Source organism: Cloeon dipterum, chromosome 3, assembly GCF_949628265.1.
Source record: "Cloeon dipterum chromosome 3, ieCloDipt1.1, whole genome shotgun sequence".
NCBI lineage: Eukaryota > Metazoa > Arthropoda > Insecta > Ephemeroptera > Baetidae > Cloeon > Cloeon dipterum.
In genome coordinates, this window is record NC_088788.1 from 24065796 (window position 1) to 24084991 (window position 19196).

The window sequence follows — 19196 nt, forward strand, 5'->3', positions numbered from 1 at the left end:
GTAAACGCTCCGACGCACGTGTAAGATATTTTTCATTCTGGAATGTGATTTACTTTGATTAATTGTCGCTCTTTTTGTTCCGTACTTTGTAGCCACTACAGGCATAATTTCACTTGATAAGGTGTATTTTACTAAGGGTCGAATCCCCTTCTAAGCTCATTCAGATTCATTTGTCAAGTTAAAAATAAATTAATAATTGTACTAACATTGCTTCGCATTATTTAAAAATTTCCATTTTTTTATTTTTGGATATTTAATTTGTTGAAGAGAATCATTCCAGATGTCCATTTTTTAATTTTAAAAAGCTCATTGGTTATATGGGCTACATTAGCATTAAATTAAACAAACAAATTTAATATTATATTCTTATTATTATTCTTTATGTTAGAATCACACAGTTTGAATATATTAATAAATTATTTAGTAAATACAGGTAAACTTGTCCTGGGTACGTTGGCAAACAGTAAAAAATAGCTGCAAAAATATTTGTCGACTTCAAGACTACTCATAAATTCATGCTGCATACAAGAGGAAAGAATTTAAACAAAACTGACCTATCCCGTCAACATATGATCGCAAATAAAAATGAGAAAAATCCGAGGTTGTGGAGGTTATGAGTATATTATAATACTGGTCGTTGACCTCAAGTGCAGTGTGCATGCATACCATGAATTTTTGGATATCGGAATGTACAAGCGTTCCAAATCTAACTGACTTTTGGTGGGTATCTTTTCTCGCTCAAACTCTCATCGGTTGTGTCTTACAAACCAGGAGTATTTAGTATTCACTTGCACTAAACGAGACTATTATGGTGCAAGGGTGGGCTAGGGTGAAATTATCCTGTTATGTATAATGACTATCGGGCATGCCTTTTTAAAAATAATTACAAACGCAGTTCTTTTAAGAATTCAAAATCAATTTTAACTAGTGCATTATTTCCTACTTTTAATTCTCTTTGTTTTCATCACTGCTGAAGCGTAGTGAAATATTAACCAACAACTGTTTTTAAAACGTCAAATTCCCACGTAACTCATCCAACTTTTAATTTAAATTATTGCTGTGCACACTTTTGCCTCTGTTTGAAAGCCACCGCACATTGTGACACCTACCAGGAATGTGTCGCAATATGGACGAGCGATATACTTTTGCGAGAGTTTATCCGCGTGGTTCTGCAGCGGCTCCCTAGGAGCGGCTCGACTTGAAAGAGAAATTTCCTGGAAAAATTGATCGCCACTGTGAGCACTGTAGTATCATCAGAAAGCCGCGAGCTTCATTTGCCACGAGGCTGCTGCGCTTATTCGCATCTGTCCTCGAGCATAGTTCCATTATTTCCAGACAAACTAATAAAATCGTCCCATGTTAATTGACAATTATTTTACTTCCCAAAGGGACGCTAATGAACCGTGCACGTGCATGCACGCGTGCTCGAAATTTGAATAAATATTCAAACTATTCCAATACAACAAAGTGTGCGTCATCGAGCCGGGTGTTAGATTGCTCCAAATATTTGGACATGAAAAGCGTCCCCCTCGCACGTCTTTGGTCGGGCAATAAATTCAGATCAGATACTCCTTTCGGCTCATTAAAACACCTAATCAAGCAGGCGGCTCCCAAAACGATAGAGACAAAAAATCCGTCGAAGCAAAAACAATTAGGCGAAAATTTCGGCATGCGTGCCGATCGAGCTGAGCTAGATTGATGATGCTGTCAATTATTCAATTAGCCGGCGGACTGAGCGCGCGCACGGGCCGAATTAATTTGAGAGGTGCAGGGGGTCCTCGGACAGACACAACAATGGGCCCTCTCAATAATGGCGTGCCAAGCAAGTTTGATCGCGTATCAAAGGTCAAATAATATTGTGCGTGCGTCGAATGGTGCTCGCTTGCTCGCTCGCTCGCGATTCTCTCTTTTCTCGCGCGCCACGGCATACCTTTTCTTAATGAGGGTGAGCACTTTTTGCGTCTGCCAAATTTATTTAGCCCATTAGCACCGAGTTGGACGAGCCGGGTCCTGTGTTCGCAGCATTTTCGCCTGGCCTGGCGTTTTTCAAATGGCTTTATTGCCTTGTTGCTCCAATAATTATTTTTAACGTCTGCACGTGGATTCCCTACTGATTGGTGATCATTGACGCGGCGACCAAGCCGATTTTTTCTGCAAGCATTTTAAAGTGAAATCGGCGTGAATCGTTCTGCTCCGATATCTATCACCGCGTAGTTGTGTGTTTTATGTCTACCAACCACGATGGCTTGATGGGAGATTTTCAACAGGTTTTTGGAACTCGGAAAGGCCAGTAATTATCCTCACTTGTTGCAGAGTAGACACATTTAAAGATTTTTCTAAGGCAGCTTAGCCTTTAATATTTTTTGTCATTTTAATAATAAACAAACGTGACGTCTTTCAGCCCTTTAAATTAATGTTCATTTTACTGTTAAATATTCAATTTTAATATTCAATTCACAAGACGACGAACAAATACTGATTCAATGAATAACTAATTCGGTCATACACCTGAGTATTTCCAGTTTTTACCTCTGTTTGGGTGAGGCGTATTTTTGGAATTCAGTTAATGAATGTGAAAACAATCACAAATTACCACCAAACTACACAGTGCAGCATTTGTAGTTTGTTTGTATATTCCTGTGAAAAATCCGATGTTTTTTCCTTCAAAAATGTTAAAATCTTGTGAGGAATGCGTTTGAATCGATTCTATTTTCACTGCTTGGTGCGCAGCCCGTCCCATCAAAAAGGCTCATCAATTTTCGCCTCTAATGGAAAAGGCATTACCGCTTAATGTGCGAGGGCGCGTGCCTTTCTTTCGTTCGATTTGTTTTTATTTTCAGGAGAGGAGCACTTCTCGGTTTTCTGCTAAAACGACGAAGGGCGATTTCCATTTCCAAGACCCAAGAGTCGTTAAGGGGTTTGTCACTCATTTGAAACTAGACCCGGGGGCGCGTTTTACACCCAAATAGCGCCGTAAATACACACGTCGTTTTCCTTTTTCTCGCTCTTTCAATTGAAATTTACGCCACTATCTCTCGATACGCGAGCACAGAGACAAGTCAAAGTCGAGAGCAAGAGAAGAGAGGTGACAAAAAAATCGCGCGCGCGAGCAGCAAAAGATTTATTTATCTCTTCGAAAGCAGCAGCGGCCGGCATGGAAGGGTTCAAGATTTGTGGCTCGGCGAAATGCGCAGATAAATCAATTGAGTAGGAATTTGCTTTGTGGATGATCCAAATATTTGGCTTGCTGCGAGATTGAGTGCTTTGTTTATGCACGCAGGATTAAAGAGGAACTATTTTTTCATCTCAATTTCATCCCAAGTAATTTTACCCGCTTTTGTTGACAAAGTTTGCTCAATCGACCGAACAACTGGCCAAGGTTTGAGACAAGTTTTGCTTTGCTTGACACTAATTTTGAAGAATCAAACAAAACGCGAAAACGTATTGTTTTTACTATGACAGAGTTAATATTCACTACTTTTTGCAACTCATCACTGTCTTCGCACTTAATGACATCGCGCGGTATAATTAATGAAGTGCAGGACGTTGTTCTCTTTTGCTTTCGCCTGAAAGGGGGCAAAAAGATGATTAGGCGAAAATATGCAGCGCGCAGCGCAGCACATGCACGCTGCGGAGAGCAGAATGAGCCAAAGCCGGGACGCAAGAGTGGAAGAAGTGACAAGTCAATTCAGACCCCATTTGCAATTCTTTCCGAAGGTTGGTCTCGACGGCTGCAGAATGTAGGCCTGCGGGAGAGCAGAGCAAATGTTTGAAATATTTGGTGGTGGCTGGCTAAAGCGCCATACACTCTGCACACAGCAGCAGTACTCGCTTTCAGCTTCTCTTACTCTTCAACCCATCACTTTTCAGGTCACACAACGCGAAATAAAGGAAACGTTATCAAGAAAAAGCGTATAACCCACTTAAATTTTGACAAAAAAGCCGACTAATAAATGTTTCAAGTTGTGTTCCTATGCCAATAAATATTGCTAAAATGATTGTATCACCAAAATTGATTTTGAATAAAAAAATAGTTCGGATTTTAATTTCTCTTTGATGCCTCTGATTTTGAATTTCGCATCATCATCATCATACTTCATTTTGGTTTGAAGTAAATGTAACGTACTTTCCAAGCATATTTGTGGTATTTTTACAACTAGCTTGATATGTTTAGTTGGCCATCCAATTCAGATTAAATCTGCACACCGCTTTGTAAAAGGATGGTGCACTACCATGCCGATTTCACTTAGAAAATTCTGTTGAAAAACTCATCTCGAATCACTTTGTTGAGAATTTCTAAAGCAAATCGTAAATACCAACGTTTCATAAAATAAAAATTTAAATCTCAAGTCTCAACCGGTAGCGGCAGCAAATTTCCCTCGAGACTTTAACGATAATTCGTCAACATTTTGCCTTGCAGGTACATATTATTCTGCATTGGTATTCGCCACAAAAGTGGGTATTCGGCGGATTCTTGCAAGTTCGTGTGCTCGGTTGCTTTTCACAAATCGAGCCAAATCAGCATATTAATGAAGATGAACGCAACGAACTCGTGCAGCAGTTTTACACTGGCCAACGCTTAAGCGGGAGCGAGCCAGAGGTCGATGAAATGTGTTGTGTACTGCGAGAGTGTACGTGTGCGGCGTGTATTTTGCAAACCGCATCGCCAATCAATAATTCACTCTGCGGCGGGCGGGCGCGGGCGAGCGGCGGCCCAGGGGCCAACGACTCATAAATAAGCAATCAACCTGGCGCAGAGGTGCATATCGCAGCTGTTTATTAACGCTTTTGTGCCGCGGACAATTAGTAAATGGTTCAAATTCCGTCGTACGCTCCGAATTTATTGGACGATTTTTCACCCGACGTCACCGGTGGATTATTAATTTTGGCATTGAACGTGCGAATATTTGGCTCAATTTTTGCAGCCAATAATAGATTTACCATATGCAAATCTACGATTTTAATTTCCTGAAAATTTTAAAATTAGAAAATGTATCATGCTAAAACATACTCTGTATTTTGATTATAGCAATCTTAATGAACTAAAACAAAATCAAATTTAAGTCTGTTTGTAAGCCCCCAAAGATTAAGTAGAGTAAAAATGAAAACTTGGAAAGATGCAAAAACTGCAACATGAAAATTACAAAAAATGCTTGCAGAAAAAACTACAAATTAAAAAATATGAATTTTGTATTTAAGTTATCGTAATTCCTACTTTTAATCAATGTTTCAACCGCGGAACCTTTGTAATTAAAATATAATCGTAATGCAATGCTTTTGGTCTCCTTTTGAATGAAACGCACTACTAGTTGTGTGCCTACCCAGACGACGAAGCAGAGGGCATTTATTTGCACGCCGAGAGCGGCAGCGAGAGCATCTTTCCCCCTTGAGGAGACGGACCAATCGCCAGCTGCATGATATTTGCAACCCTCGCCGAAGGGTGCGGGGGTTGCGTTTCCATGGCGACCTGTGAGCGCAGCAGCCGCGCGAATATTACTCGGCAGCGGAGCGGAGAGAGAGAGAGAGAGAGAGAGAGAGAGAGAGAGAGAGAGAAGCGGCGGTGGCAGCATCCCCAACAGCAGCAGCCTCTGCGTCGAGCTGCCGGCCTGCCTGTCTATAAGCAGACAACAATAATGGGGCGAACGGCGAGTCGGGGCTGCTCGATCAGGGTACACGAGCGAGGCGGCTCGATTATTGCCGTGCTGCCTCGCCGTCTGAATTTAGGGCCTGCTCTTCGCACGAGTAAATGATAACCATACTCATATAGCATTGAAATTCTTAAAAAAAATTTTTTTTTTTGAAAAGCAAAGTTGAATATATGTTGAAATTTGTTGTTCTCGATTCCGAAATACAGCGATGCACAAATTTCCAACACTCTGGTATCAGTACTTGTGGTGCAATTTTTACGTGTTTGTGTAAAGTGATTCCTTTTTTAACTTAAGTGTTCTATTAATTTTTGTTTGGTGTCCATGCACTTCTCTGTTTTTGCCATTGTTCTATCGTAAAAATAATGTCTTAAAAGTGACATTCACACACACAATTATTGTTATCCGATGCAAATATCCATTTAACGTGAATACAATTTAATTTTCTTTTCACCAACAGAGAGACCTTTAAAGTAAAACATTGAAGCTGCTCTCAATTCTCTTTTAACTCGACATATATAATAAGATAAAGTTGATTGCACATAAATTACCAGCAAACTATAAACTTACACAGCCTATATGTTTTACGGAATCTATTCAATTAAAGCCAAAGTTGTTCCGTGAATTATTGATTTTTTTATTTAAATCTAATGCGACATTGGGATGTTAATTAAACTCTACGCTTGTCACGCAATGAATTTAGTTTTCATTACGCATGTTGTGCGCGTCAAATCATGCAGTCGTCTGCCTTTCTCAAACAACAGGTTCCGCCGAGCAGTAGAATCTATTTAATCAAAGTAGTAATTTCACAAAAAGTCATGCCTCACACTCGCATGTAATAATGCGCGATTCACGCTCAGAGAGTAGAGCGGACAATTTGTCACCCGAAAATCAATTAGCGGCGCGAAATTATGCACGCCGTTGCACAAAAGGCGGGCGCGCAGTCAGCAGAAAGCAATAATAATCATTCCACTGCAGAGCGGCAAAAAAGTGCAATAGCATGCAAGTGCACTGCACTGGGGGGAGGGCGGGGGGAGCGGAACCGCGCGCTGCCCGCTTTTAATTTCACTCGCGACAAGTGCGTGCACGTGCCCGTTAGTCCGCCCTTCCTCTGGCTGGCAAAATTTTTACCCAGCGCGTCCTTGTCCACAGGCCGACCCCCAACAGGAAGCCCCCGGCGACCCGTCTGCCCCCGCGGCTGCCCCCGCTGACGTCTCGGACTTTTGCGAAAAGGTGGACGCTGCAGAGGAGGCTTGCTTGACCAGCGTGGCGCTTGATTCCATGAGCTGCACCATGTGTCCGTCGGGGTTGCTGAACCCCTTCTTGACCGGCGACACCGACGCGTTGGACGTGCTGCACGCCGCCACCGAAGCCGCCCTCGCCGTCAGCAACGGCTCCGGCTCGGCCGCTGCCCCGATCGACGATTTTTCCGTGAGGGTGAGTCTTAGGTTGATTTCTCTGCCGTTTGTGATTGTTGTTATATGTAGAAGTAAAAAAGAGGTCACATATTTCTCAAGCGCAGTTTTGTAAATCTGCCCCATCATGATTGATTTAGGCAGTAAAATATAACAAACTGAAACAAGATAAGGAATATAGATTTGACTCTGTATAGCTTTAATGTATTATATGATAATTTTTTATTTTGCCTATATGGCAAAAGACACGTTAAAAATGCAATTATATTTTTTACCTTCCCCCGCCTTCTTTTCGGTCACGAGTTATTTTATTTTACTTTTTTATTAGAAACAACAGAAGACCTACTTGAAAGGAGAAATCTCTTGTTAAGCTTCAACAAAATATGGATGTCTGTTTTGAAGTTAAAAAAATTAATTACTTCAAATAACCGGTGGTGATTGAATGAAAAAATGGGCTTCCCGAGGCACCTTCCGTCCTGTTTAATTGAGAGAAAGCTGCGGCTTCTAGAAACGGTCGGCCATTGCATCGCGCGAGACACGCTGGCACCACAAAAATAAGTTATACGCACCATTAACGAGGGATTAGCGGCTAACCTGACATAAACCAAACGCGATGAATCATAATTGAAGGCGGAATTAGCCAAGTGGCGGTTGAATTATTGCTGCTTATGACAGACTGCTGTGCGCGCTGTTAAGAATCAAAAGCTGAACATGTGTTTGTCGCATGCACGCGGGGAGCCGCGAGCAGCACGAAATATACGTATTTCAAAAGCCGCCCTCCACTCAGATGATGCTGAGAGACAAACTGCCTTTAATTTACGGCGCTCGCCTTGAATTACTCATTTGTACGACTGTTAAGGAGAATAACATATCATAAATAACTATGACTTGTGGTACTATTTTAGTGCTGCAAAAGGTCGTTCGTAATTTGTACATTTTCATTTGGAATGTGATGCATGTTGGGAGGCTAATCATCCCAACTGTAGTGTCATTTTATTGTTGATTTTGTACAAAGCTATGCTTTTGAATACGGACTTCTCATTAGAGTTGAAATTTTTACTGTGGTAAACTGACTGCAGTTTTTGGCAAATTAAAAATAATTACCGGAAACTCTGAATTTCAAGAATTAATTGTGTAAAAAGAAAATAATACACGCTTTTAACTATATTTATATGGCTTTTGGACATAATAAAATATCTAAATTTTCTTAGAATACTTGCCATAAAAATATTAAAAATGGCAAACATTTTATAACAATTAGAGAAGCTCATATTTTTCAGTTGTAACAAATGAATCTACTAATTTGTATAGCCGAGCTGCTAAATTTTCTACATCACTACAGAAATTTCCTGTTTAACTGCGTAGAATCGGTTGCTGGTGGCAGCCCTAATTCATGAGCTTGAATGTAAATTGGAACATGCGATGATGTGTGCTACAATTAGAATTTGTTTATAAATTTTCATACACTTAATATACATTGACTTGCATTAAATTGCTAGTTTGTGGATTATGACTCAATTTTTCTTTGCAATTTTTGTAAAATCCAAATTAAAAAGAGATTTGCAATTTTTTTATTGAATCATCAGAGCTTTGCAGAATTCACCCTACTATAACAGGCTCATATTGCTTAAACCTCCCTGCTTAAATTTAATGGTCTTTAGCAATATTAGAGCGTACAAAAATCATATTTTTTATTCTTCGCTGAAAATTGAGAAGTTTGGTCTACAAGCAACAGACGAAACCAAATGGTCGAGCAGAAAATTTCTATAGTGATATAATATGCTGTTCACCGAGGAACCCACATATTTAAAGTCCAAATGAAAATATTTCTGACCTCCTCAAGTGCATCTGCCTGGATTGGAATCTACTTAAAATTAGAAGCTAATTATTTTTTCCTACAAATCTCACCCAAAATAAATGTGTCTGCTGGACGATAGAGAAAATACTAGATTTCACTTGTCAAAATGAATATGCTCACATTTTTTAGGATCCGTTATTTTGGTGCACTTCCCAATTTGCGAATTATCGGAAGCCTATAAAAAGTCAAGTTGCTGTGCGACGCGCGTGGAATGCGTTTGTGAGGACCAATAATTAGCGACAAATGCGATTGCTTTGTACGCGCACCTCGGCACGCCAATAATTCACCTGAGGTTCCTTTCGCATCTGATCACAACAACAACAACAGTTGTTTAGGGCCACGTCCCCACGCCTGGAATGAATGACTAGGCCCTTTTGCCATGAGAAGTTATTTGTCGCGTGCGCGTTATGGATTTCACATTGTGTCCTACGACTGGAGAGGCGCCGCGGCCTGCACGAGAAACAATGATCAAAGGGATGTTTGGCCGCGAATTAAGATATTGTGTGTTGCAGGTCATAAAGGGGGGCACCTGCTGTGCGCATTACACCTCATCAACGTCAGGTGCTGGCTGCAGGGGGTCCTCTCTTTATTCGATTCTCGCGCTCTCTCATGGCTCGCATTCCCCAGCCTTTCATGTTCCTTGTACACGCGCATATCAAACTTTCCATCGATTACCAATAATTATTTGACAAGGGCGCGTCCTCACAAAGGGACATTCTTCTCACGTTTCAATTTCGTCCCGGGATTTCTTAAGGAAAAATAATTAAGAAAGATTCTGATGATATGCATTAATTTTTTCAGGATCATTCTGATACTCCAAGCTACTTCAGTCTCCCAGACAATGTCTACAACTTCAACATCTCCGACTGCCTGGTGAGCATTTCGCACTTTTCACTTTGACATATTATTTCCTGCTGGCAATTTTATGACGACAATTTTTTACACTCGCGCAGGGGATCCCCGATGACCCCCAAGGCCAATACGTGTCGCGAAACTGCGTTGTCTTTACTAACTACAGCACCCGCGACGCTGCCACCGAGGTTGAATACCATTTCAATCGCTCCTTAAATAAAGAGCACGTAAGTTAAATTTTTTACTTCATATTTAATCTGAAACATTTTGAACAGAAATATAATCTTAAAACAAAGAAGAAATACACACACACAGGTTTAATCTTTATATCGAAGAAAATCCAGATGGCTTTACTCTATGTGGAAAATTAAATCTGGATGGCCAGCTATTAGCGAAAATTATATGAGGAAAAATCAAATGGCACGTTTTCATTGATTGCTGATTTAGAATTCTCAGCAGCCAATACTGCGGTTATGAATTTTGTATTGGAGGTAAAGCACTGCTGATGAGGTCTGCAGGGCCGAAACAGCTGCTGCACAGTGTGAGAACGTATCCATTGATATTTACTCATTTAATTTTCACTAATCCATCCATATTTAATTTTCCACACAGAGTAAAGCCATTCAGTTTTTATAAATATAGATAAATATAATCATTTAACCACATTATTTTGCTATGCAAGATTTGTTATTTGACTTTTACAAGCTTTTTTAATTTGCAGAAATTATGTTTACTTGATCTGATTCATTTTAAACTTTTCCCTCGCGTTCTTTTGATTTGTTACAGATTTTAGCTTAAATTTTCATTCGGTAACTTCAAGAAATTCATATTTTATTGAAAAAATGTTATGGTGCTTTAAATAGTGACATGCAGGTTGCATAACCATCTTAAACTTTTAGGGGCAAACGATTTTGGGGAAACCATCCGTGTTCGAATTGAGAAACAAGCTGACAACGGACAACACCTACGGCAGCCACATGACCCACTGTCCCACCTATTCATCGAAAAGGAGCACCAACTCTTTGCCGCTATCTGCTGGTGAGTACAAACAAATTTTCTTGCTCCTCTGCCCCCGCGCCGCGCGCGTCCATTCATATAGCTATGCTGGTGAAAGAATCCCAGATATCCAGACAGGAATGCATCGAGAATGAATTTATGTAAATATAAATTTTTATCGTCATCTCTCAGCAGTGTTTATCTGATGAGTTGGTGAATATTTTGTTTGTAAATTAATTCACCACGTTCTTTTAGTGCCCTCCGAGTCGCTACCTGCCCGCCTGCCTCGCTTTTCTATGGGATTCTGTGCGAGTCGGAGGGAGGTTTGAATGAAATTCCAATCAAATAGCGTGAAAATACAAGCACGTTAGCCTTTTGTATAGGGAAATGAGCTCTTTTTCAAGCAAAGGGTTTATTATTCCACTTCCTATACCACTTCTATTTATGTATAATGCACGGAATGAGTGTCAAGCACTCCTTGATGATTTTTCAGCTGATTTAAGAATCATCAAGCTAAATATTTTAGAGGAATGTCAGTCGAATTATTTTTTTCTCTCCTAAAAATAATTTATATAAAGGTTTTCTTCAGGTTGTTAAACAATGTTTTAAATTGAAGAAGGGTTGAAGGAAAAATATGAGAACCAGAATCCATGAGCAAAATTTTATATTATGATCGTTATCAAAAAAGAGATGGAATGGTACAATAAAATTGTACAATTAATTGAAAGTCGGTGAACAATGTCCTCGTCAGGCAGTGCGAAGTCCTGATTTGCGAACGGAAAATTTCGGATCCCGTGAGAAAATAATCGGTGGGTAATATCTTACTCGCTTAGCAGCGCTGGGAGAGGCGCGCGGAATTCGGCTGTAGTAGCCGGTGGTGGAGCAGTAAAAATAATTGATGGCCATTCGGCGCGCAAGCAAGTCTGCATATAAAAATTCTACATCATAAATTTAACAACACAAGTAGTGTATCATGTCACATCATCGGCGTGTAGTAGGAGTGCTCAGAGGTCAAGTCAGCCAGCCAGGCAGGTACATAATATCGAGCGTGCACGCGGAGAATTCGGATGGGCCACGAAAGAGCCCTACCGTGTTTTGTGTCATCAAAGCGGAGCCCATCAACATCACCGCCGCGGCGGGCGCAAAGGTCGGTAGTTTTGTAGATATTAAAAGACTGAAAGTCAGAATCTCTCCTGTGCAGCTTCTCACAAAATGTACGCATACTACTACTACTACGATCCGCGTTCCCACGCTTGCCTAGTCTGATAACGAGAGGAGCGAAGAGTGTGGCCGCTGCTGCTGCTTTTGCGGCCATGTATCATCTCTCATTCTCTCTCGTTCGTTTTGTTTTTTTAGAATGTCATCTCGGCTAGATTAGAACCTCGATTAAGCGTTTAACAAATGGTTCCACGATTCATTCGTGATTGCTGCTCGCTTTTGGCTGTGAGAGTGACGATTGCATATCTTTTTGCGCGGCAATTGGAATGTTTGATGTTGTGAGAGCGGTAATGGCGGTTTATCGATCGGAAATGTCCACAAAAACTCGTAGATGTTCTCTTTGATTCAAATGTTGCCCACCGCAACTTCCTGTAGCAAATATATCATGGTAAATTCCACAAAAATTCATCGGGAATATTTAACAAGAATTTAACAAATCTGGCCATGCGTCTCTTCATAAAAATCAAACAAAATGTTTTACAATTGGCAATTTTATGTAGGAAATAAATTAAATATTTTTGCTGTGTAAAATATTTTTTTTAATTGAACGTATGGTCTATTTGTCTCCTTGTTTTTTCAAATTTCTTTTGATAAAAGTGACAATGAGATATCCAGTCTCCCTCCAGCCAACCCCATATATTTCAACGATGAACAACAACTTAAATTTAATTATATTGATTTTATGAAAGTTTCAGTTATAACGCTCGGGTCATGGGTCCTGAAGCAAATATGTACAATTCAAAGCGCTGAAAGCTGCACTAAATTTAATTCCTTGCCTGAGTTGGAGAATTTTTTCCGCAGCAACATTTTAATTAAAAAGCATGGGGGTGCGCAGCCTTATAAAAAAGGATCATCTCTCCCGTTCTCTCTTTCTGCTCTTTTTTTCCTCCGAATGCGGCAGGCATCAGAAAGGGTTGGTTGGCTGGAGCTCCACCACCAGCTCGGCCGTCGCTTTTATACATTTTTAATTACGACGGGGGTTGACAAACGCGACGCTACATCACACCAAAAGGCATGTAAATAAAAAGTGAGCCGCGCGCGTAATTTAAGGATAAGAGGAGCATGAAATATTCCAGTGGGGCGAGTAATTCACTCGCTTCTTCCGCCCCCCCCCCTGCCCCCCCGACTGGATTAAACGCCCGCTGGCGCGCCTAATGGCAGCCGTTAATCCTTCCTTCTCATCCAGATCTGGTGCTCGCGCGGTTTACGAGTTTATCTTCCCCGCCGGTGCCTATTTATTGAAGTGGTGAGCAGAGGTGCATTGCCATTAACACGGCGACGCCTGCCCGGCTTTCGGGGTGAAAAACGCACCCCACACGTTGCACTGGCATTACTGGAGGAAACTCTACACCAGACTTAATTCGGGGGACAAATTTAGAGAGCAATTAATGGTTTTAGAAAGGGAAGTAAAAGTTTGTTGAACTAACGCAAAAGGAGAGGTTCAGCCGGGAGCTAAAAATCACATCCTAATGTAAATCTGTTCTTTTGCTTTTAATTCGTACCGTGATTTCCGGCATTCTGCTCATTATAAATTATGATGTTAACTGTCAGTTAGCAAATTTTAAAATTAATTGCCTAAAAAACCCATTTAATAATATTTACTTTAAATATTTTCAAATGCTGACTCATTGCCAGATTTTTAACAAATAATGTAATCTCTTATTTACATATCAATTTGTCATTTTTCAAGTTTATCTTTTCAAACTTTAAATTTCTCGCAGCCTCAACCACGCTCACTCGCTTAATTCAACTTTCTACTCGCTATTTAACAAATTGCCCTTGGAACTTGATGAAACCTGTCACGATGTATTACATTTTCTCAACTGCGCGGCCAAGTAGTCGTCAAATCACAAATCTGTTCGATTCATCATGCCGGTCAGCAACATTTTTAGTCGCGTTATTTCAACACCAGGCGCAGCAGCTACAAGCACACACGACTCCACAGCTCTAAACGCCCCTTGCGTGCGGAGTCGCTGGCTCGGAGACACCGGGGGCATAATTAATCGCCAGCGTGCGATAAAAAGCAAAATTAACGCGACGCCAGGCCGAATTTGCATTAAGCATTTGGACGGATTTATGTACCTCGCCCGCGAGAACCTCCCGAGGCAGCGCGACGGCAGATTTTTCAGCCAGGCTTTTTCCCGGCGCGAGAGATTGTCACATAAATTATCAAACAACACGTCGACCGCTCGCTCCACTGGTTGGCTGGTTGCGGGCAACAACAAACAAAACACGGCCACCGATGCCACAACACGCTGCCTCAAACTTTAATACAAAACTGCTGCTGATGAGTCTCTCTCTGTCAGCTCTTTCTCCACTCCACCGCCAACGCTTCTTTGTACTTTAAAAAGTGCTCAGTGTTTACTCTAGTGTAAATAAAGTGGAGGCGGGCCCCGAGTTAATCATGAATTACGCCAGCTCGAAACTCGCTCACTCGAATCTTGTATTAGCGCGGAAGCGCGAGTTTAAGTAACTTCGGAGGGAGGCTATTTGCTTAATTATTCCTTCCTCTCAGCGCTGGATATGCGCCCGTCCGAGCGTGAAAACTCGATCCAGTGATAAATCGTCCAGATAGGTTTACCGCACTGGTTTTAAAAATATTCCAAATATCCTGCCTGCTAGTCCGTGCAGCGCGGTCTCTCAGTCAGTGCGAGAAGTAATGCTAGGAGAGCAGTGTAATATGTGCCGTCCGCCCGCCCGCCCGTTGCTCTTTTAGTGCGCGCGCTTTTCCACGATGAACGCTATAATTTACGCTGGCAGAGCGAGAGCAGCTCAGCCCCGGCTAGAATTACTGTCCAGCTAGTGTGTTGGAACTAATTTGGTCGCCGTTTAATGAGTTCCATTTATTAAAGGTTGGCAGCAGTCAGCGGGAAGGCGAGATGTCGTCACTGAGAATTCCATGATTTCCGAGCGGCGTTTGACTTACTGAGCGTAGCAGACAAAATCCGGGCGTTAAGTATTTTTTAATTGACGCTCAACGTAAACTGCGACATGTCCCAAATTGGATAACCAACGGACGTAGTACGATTAAAACATTAAATAGTAAGCTAGACAAATTCTTAGAAGGAGTTAGGAAGATTTTCCTTAATTGCGGAGTGGCGCGTTTGTAGAAAATTGAGCGGAATTCCCGACTCTCTGCCTGAATATATTTTCATAAAAATTGACGAGAAATTCTAGTTCACAAATCGAGATTTTAGGAAATGGTTACCTTGGAAGATCTATGTTTTCACGTTATTGAACAAGGTTATAAGCCAGATGAGAAGTAATTTTAATGAAAAAGAATGACAATTTGACAAAATCCCCTTTAAATGCAGTTAGAAATCGAAGTTTTTGTGGACTTTATTCTAGGCTTTACTTTAATGCCGTAATAAATAATTATTATATGAAAATTACATCAAGCATATCTAAACTTAGTTTTAATTCTCGTTAATTTTTAAAAGTCAAATAAATAATATTATTTTGTATTTGCTTTAAAGTAATGCTCTAAGATGCACGGTTTAGGAAATGATAATTCAGCCTCCACATTTAAAATGGCGGTATGTGTGATTTTGCTAGCTGAGCCGACTCATTTGTTCATTTCACTACAACTTCCTGGTGCAGTGAGCATAAAATCCTGGATTTACGACCTGGCCTCCGCTAATGAAATGAATTTCCGTGGCTTAATTTCTTCCTCTACTGCGCGCTAGAGAGGATTTAACCGTGGATGTAGTCAAGGGCCGACGTGAGAGAGGTAGAGTGAAATTAAAGTGACCGTCCGACCGTCCGCTGCTATAAAGCTGCATCGGTCGTGTTTTGCGGGACCCATGAAAAGAGCCTCCAGGGGCGGAGTTTGATGCAAAGAGAGTGGACAGAAGCAATAGGCGGAGTTTACTTGCATTCAAGAGCATCCTCTCTACTTTTGCCGCCGCTCTCCTGCTCGCTGGCCGACGATGTTGATGCTCATGATGATAAAACGCACACAAACTCACCATATACATATACATTATATAACTCTGCCCTGTGTATGTGTGTGTGTATGTGCCCTCTCTTGGCGTGAATGTAGTAGCAGTTTGCATGCGAGTTTGCCGGCCATTGTTGTCGCTATAACAATGAGAGGGACAATTACTTGACGCACAAACGCGAATCGATCTCAGTGCAAGGGCTTGAATAATTATGAAATTGCTGTTCAGGGTCCCAGTTGACCAGCGTTGCCTGGTTTTTCACAACTCAAAAAGTTTTCCACTCTGAAGAGTGGAGCTCAAAAGTGGCCTTTTTGTAACAGTAAACCATCAAATTCACCAGCAATTGAATTTGATTGCCGCATTTTTTGGGTGTTTGCATTTTTCACACAAGCATCGTTTATTCTCCCTCTCGCCAGGCTAAAAAACAGCCTGTGAAATTTGAGTGCATCACTCCGCGGGCAGAAATGTGTCAAAAAGGGTCAAATTTAGTACCGTGGTGATTTTTTATTTCACTCTGTTCGATGACATTTATGGGCGGTAGTGGTAAAATACGCTGAAAAACTGCTGGCGTGAAATTACAAAATGCACTCGATCGGTTATTTGCGCATCGAGCTTGGCATAGCTGGCAGCCAGCTCTCGTCAAAACGTCAAACATAAATTTTTCAGCCACCCGCACGTCCGCATTGCTGCTCTGGTTGCATACGCGGCATTTACGGAAGGGGCGAGACTCATCCATCCAATTCCTCATTTCGTCACAAAATTCATAAATGTTTCATTTTTGTTTTTACTAAAATTTGGAGTTTCCACTTTCTAGGACAAGTATTTATTTTTGAAGTCTATATTGCTTGCGTGATGATTTAATGCAATAGAAAAAATGGTTTATCATTCCAGAAGTTCATTCTTGCTATGTATGCCAACATATCCTTGACAAATTAGCACAAGCACTGACTGAGGTAACTATTTCTGGACGCTGTTTGCTTGCTTTTAAAATTATTCAGTAACTTTGGAGTGCGCGAGCGAGCTGAAATTTGCCCAGGAGTTGTGCGATCCCTTCATTACAAATTCCTGCAATAATTAAGCCGGTGGCCATTTCACCCAACTGATTTGAGAAAATGGTATAAACTTTTGCCTACGGTGGGTCGCATTTCGAACCAAGCCGCGCAGAGCCCCTCGGCCAGCCGCAAATTCCAGCCGCTCGCATTGACAACAATATAACGCACACGCACACGGAGCAAATAATTTATACTGTGGCCAGGCCAGACAGACAATAATTACTGTGCCGGCGGACCAAATAATTGGGGGTCAGTCTGCAATGTGGTCGTGTCATAATATTTAATGAACACCACACACATGCGCGTGCAATTCATCGGATGGCATTCGTCCCGTCTGTCATCGCAGCGCGGATAGGAATTTAATTAATTTATCCTGTTCCAGCTCGCCGCTTTTGGCGCGACTTTTCGAAAATTTGTATGCCATCAGGCCCGTCGGTGATAAATAACATATTTACCGACATCGCCGCGCGCGCGTGCACAAAGTAGGCAGCTATATGGCAGGTGATGAAGCTCAAACGTTATGGACCAGATAGAAGAGGGCCTGGCTGGCGCGCACGGACCGAGGGCTTGGAATTCCTATCTCTGGCGCGCTCGTACGCTCAGTGTGTGTTATATAAAATAAGAGGAGACTGAGGGTCAATATCTGACTCCAGTCTGTGCAACACACAACTCACATATCACATTATTATCAACTCGAGATGAGGAATTTTTGCCTCAAAGATGAAATATGCCTCGCCGTTTGTTACTAATTTCATTCATCAACCTCTGTGCTGCATACTGGAGAGAATCCTGATGTGTTCTTTCTTTGAAAACAATAATAGTATCTGTGTTTATTCAGTCGGCACTAATAAATTATCTGCTATTACCAGCTTTTTCTCATGAACTGCAATCATAAAATAATATGCCACTTTTATAAACGTTCGTAAAAGATGAAAGCATGCAAATAGTTACATTTTAGAATTTAATTCAGTTTTTACTTGTATGAAGTAACTCCAAAACTTGACAAATTCCTAAACATCAGAATTCATTAATTTTTTTCAAAATGTTCTATCAGGTGTTGAAATATTTTCAAATGTTCTCTAATATATACTATATGTGTTAACGTTTTGCTTTTATAACAAGGTACCCTGCAGCCTTCGGGGATAAATTTCAGGTTTCCTGAGGAAACATTTCAGTTAATGGGCAAGCATCAAGGGAAATATTTTCTCTAACATATTTCAACTAATGCACATTATCTGGTGAGGCATTCTGCTAATAAATTGTAATAAACGCACGCTTAAAGAAATTTGTTATTCTGCAATTCCAGGAACACAGGCTAGAAATTTGGCATGGTTTCAGTTCTTTGCGCAATTAGAAGTAATAAATAAGCTGGCATACCTTAGAAATATTTGAACAAAGGTGGAATTTTTGAAAGTATTCCAATCAATTTGCACACAGATGACCTTTCTAAATTTCGCAAATTGGCCCGTGCACATTATTTTAGTTAATTGTTTTCTACGTTTTCTATTGCACGTTACACAAATAACGTTTTCCCAGCATAATTGACCAAAATTGGCCTTAATCACGTAAATTAGTCACCAACAATTCTCCCACGGACTCGGACTCGGCGGAGTGTGCAATAGTAATTCAACATTGGCTATGGTGGCATTCATTTTATCTACTTTTGCGCCGTGCGTTCCTCGACCTTGCTTTTTAGGCCGTAATTAACTATAGCATCTCTTAGGCGATCTTCTTAACTAGAAGATTAAGATAACTGTCGGCCGTAAAACTCCCGCATACCAGAGCACATTTTTGCCGATTTTGCAACGTTTGCCTTTCGCGCCGTTCGGCCGTGGCGCTATTGGGAAACGCGAGTGCGAAAAGCGGATCAAGCGAGGAAGTGTAATCACACCCAAAACATGATAGAGAAGGGCGTAATTGCAATTTTCCCACATTCAAGTATGCGTCGGTCGTCGGCGGAGGAAGCGCTCAAGTATTCCAGGCACGCCGGCAGATTCGTATGTGACTAATAAAAATTCTTTTATTAGGCTACTGGTTAATAAAGTGGCATGTTTTGTGACTGCGCGTTGGAAGTTATGGTCAAAATATTTATGCCGGACATTATGCGCATAAGATACGACTGCTGCGTGCGGGGATTCGTATTTGAATAAAACGCGGCTGCTGCTGCTGCTGCTGTTAGACGCGCTGCCGCGTCTCTCCTTTGATGATATGCGCAAAAA

At 41.2% G+C, this 19196-nt stretch overlaps 1 protein-coding gene across 1 annotated transcript in view; it reads left to right on the plus strand.

Annotated features, from left to right (window-relative positions):
- LOC135940302 (uncharacterized) overlaps positions 1-19196 on the plus strand; it is a 41876-nt gene that overhangs the window by 16968 nt on the left and 5712 nt on the right. Inside the window, exons 2-5 of the mRNA XM_065485139.1 lie at positions 6798-7082; positions 9720-9791; positions 9872-9997; positions 10670-10808. Of these exons, the coding sequence (XP_065341211.1) occupies positions 6798-7082; positions 9720-9791; positions 9872-9997; positions 10670-10808 (622 nt within the window). The remainder of the gene's footprint in view (positions 1-6797; positions 7083-9719; positions 9792-9871; positions 9998-10669; positions 10809-19196) is intronic.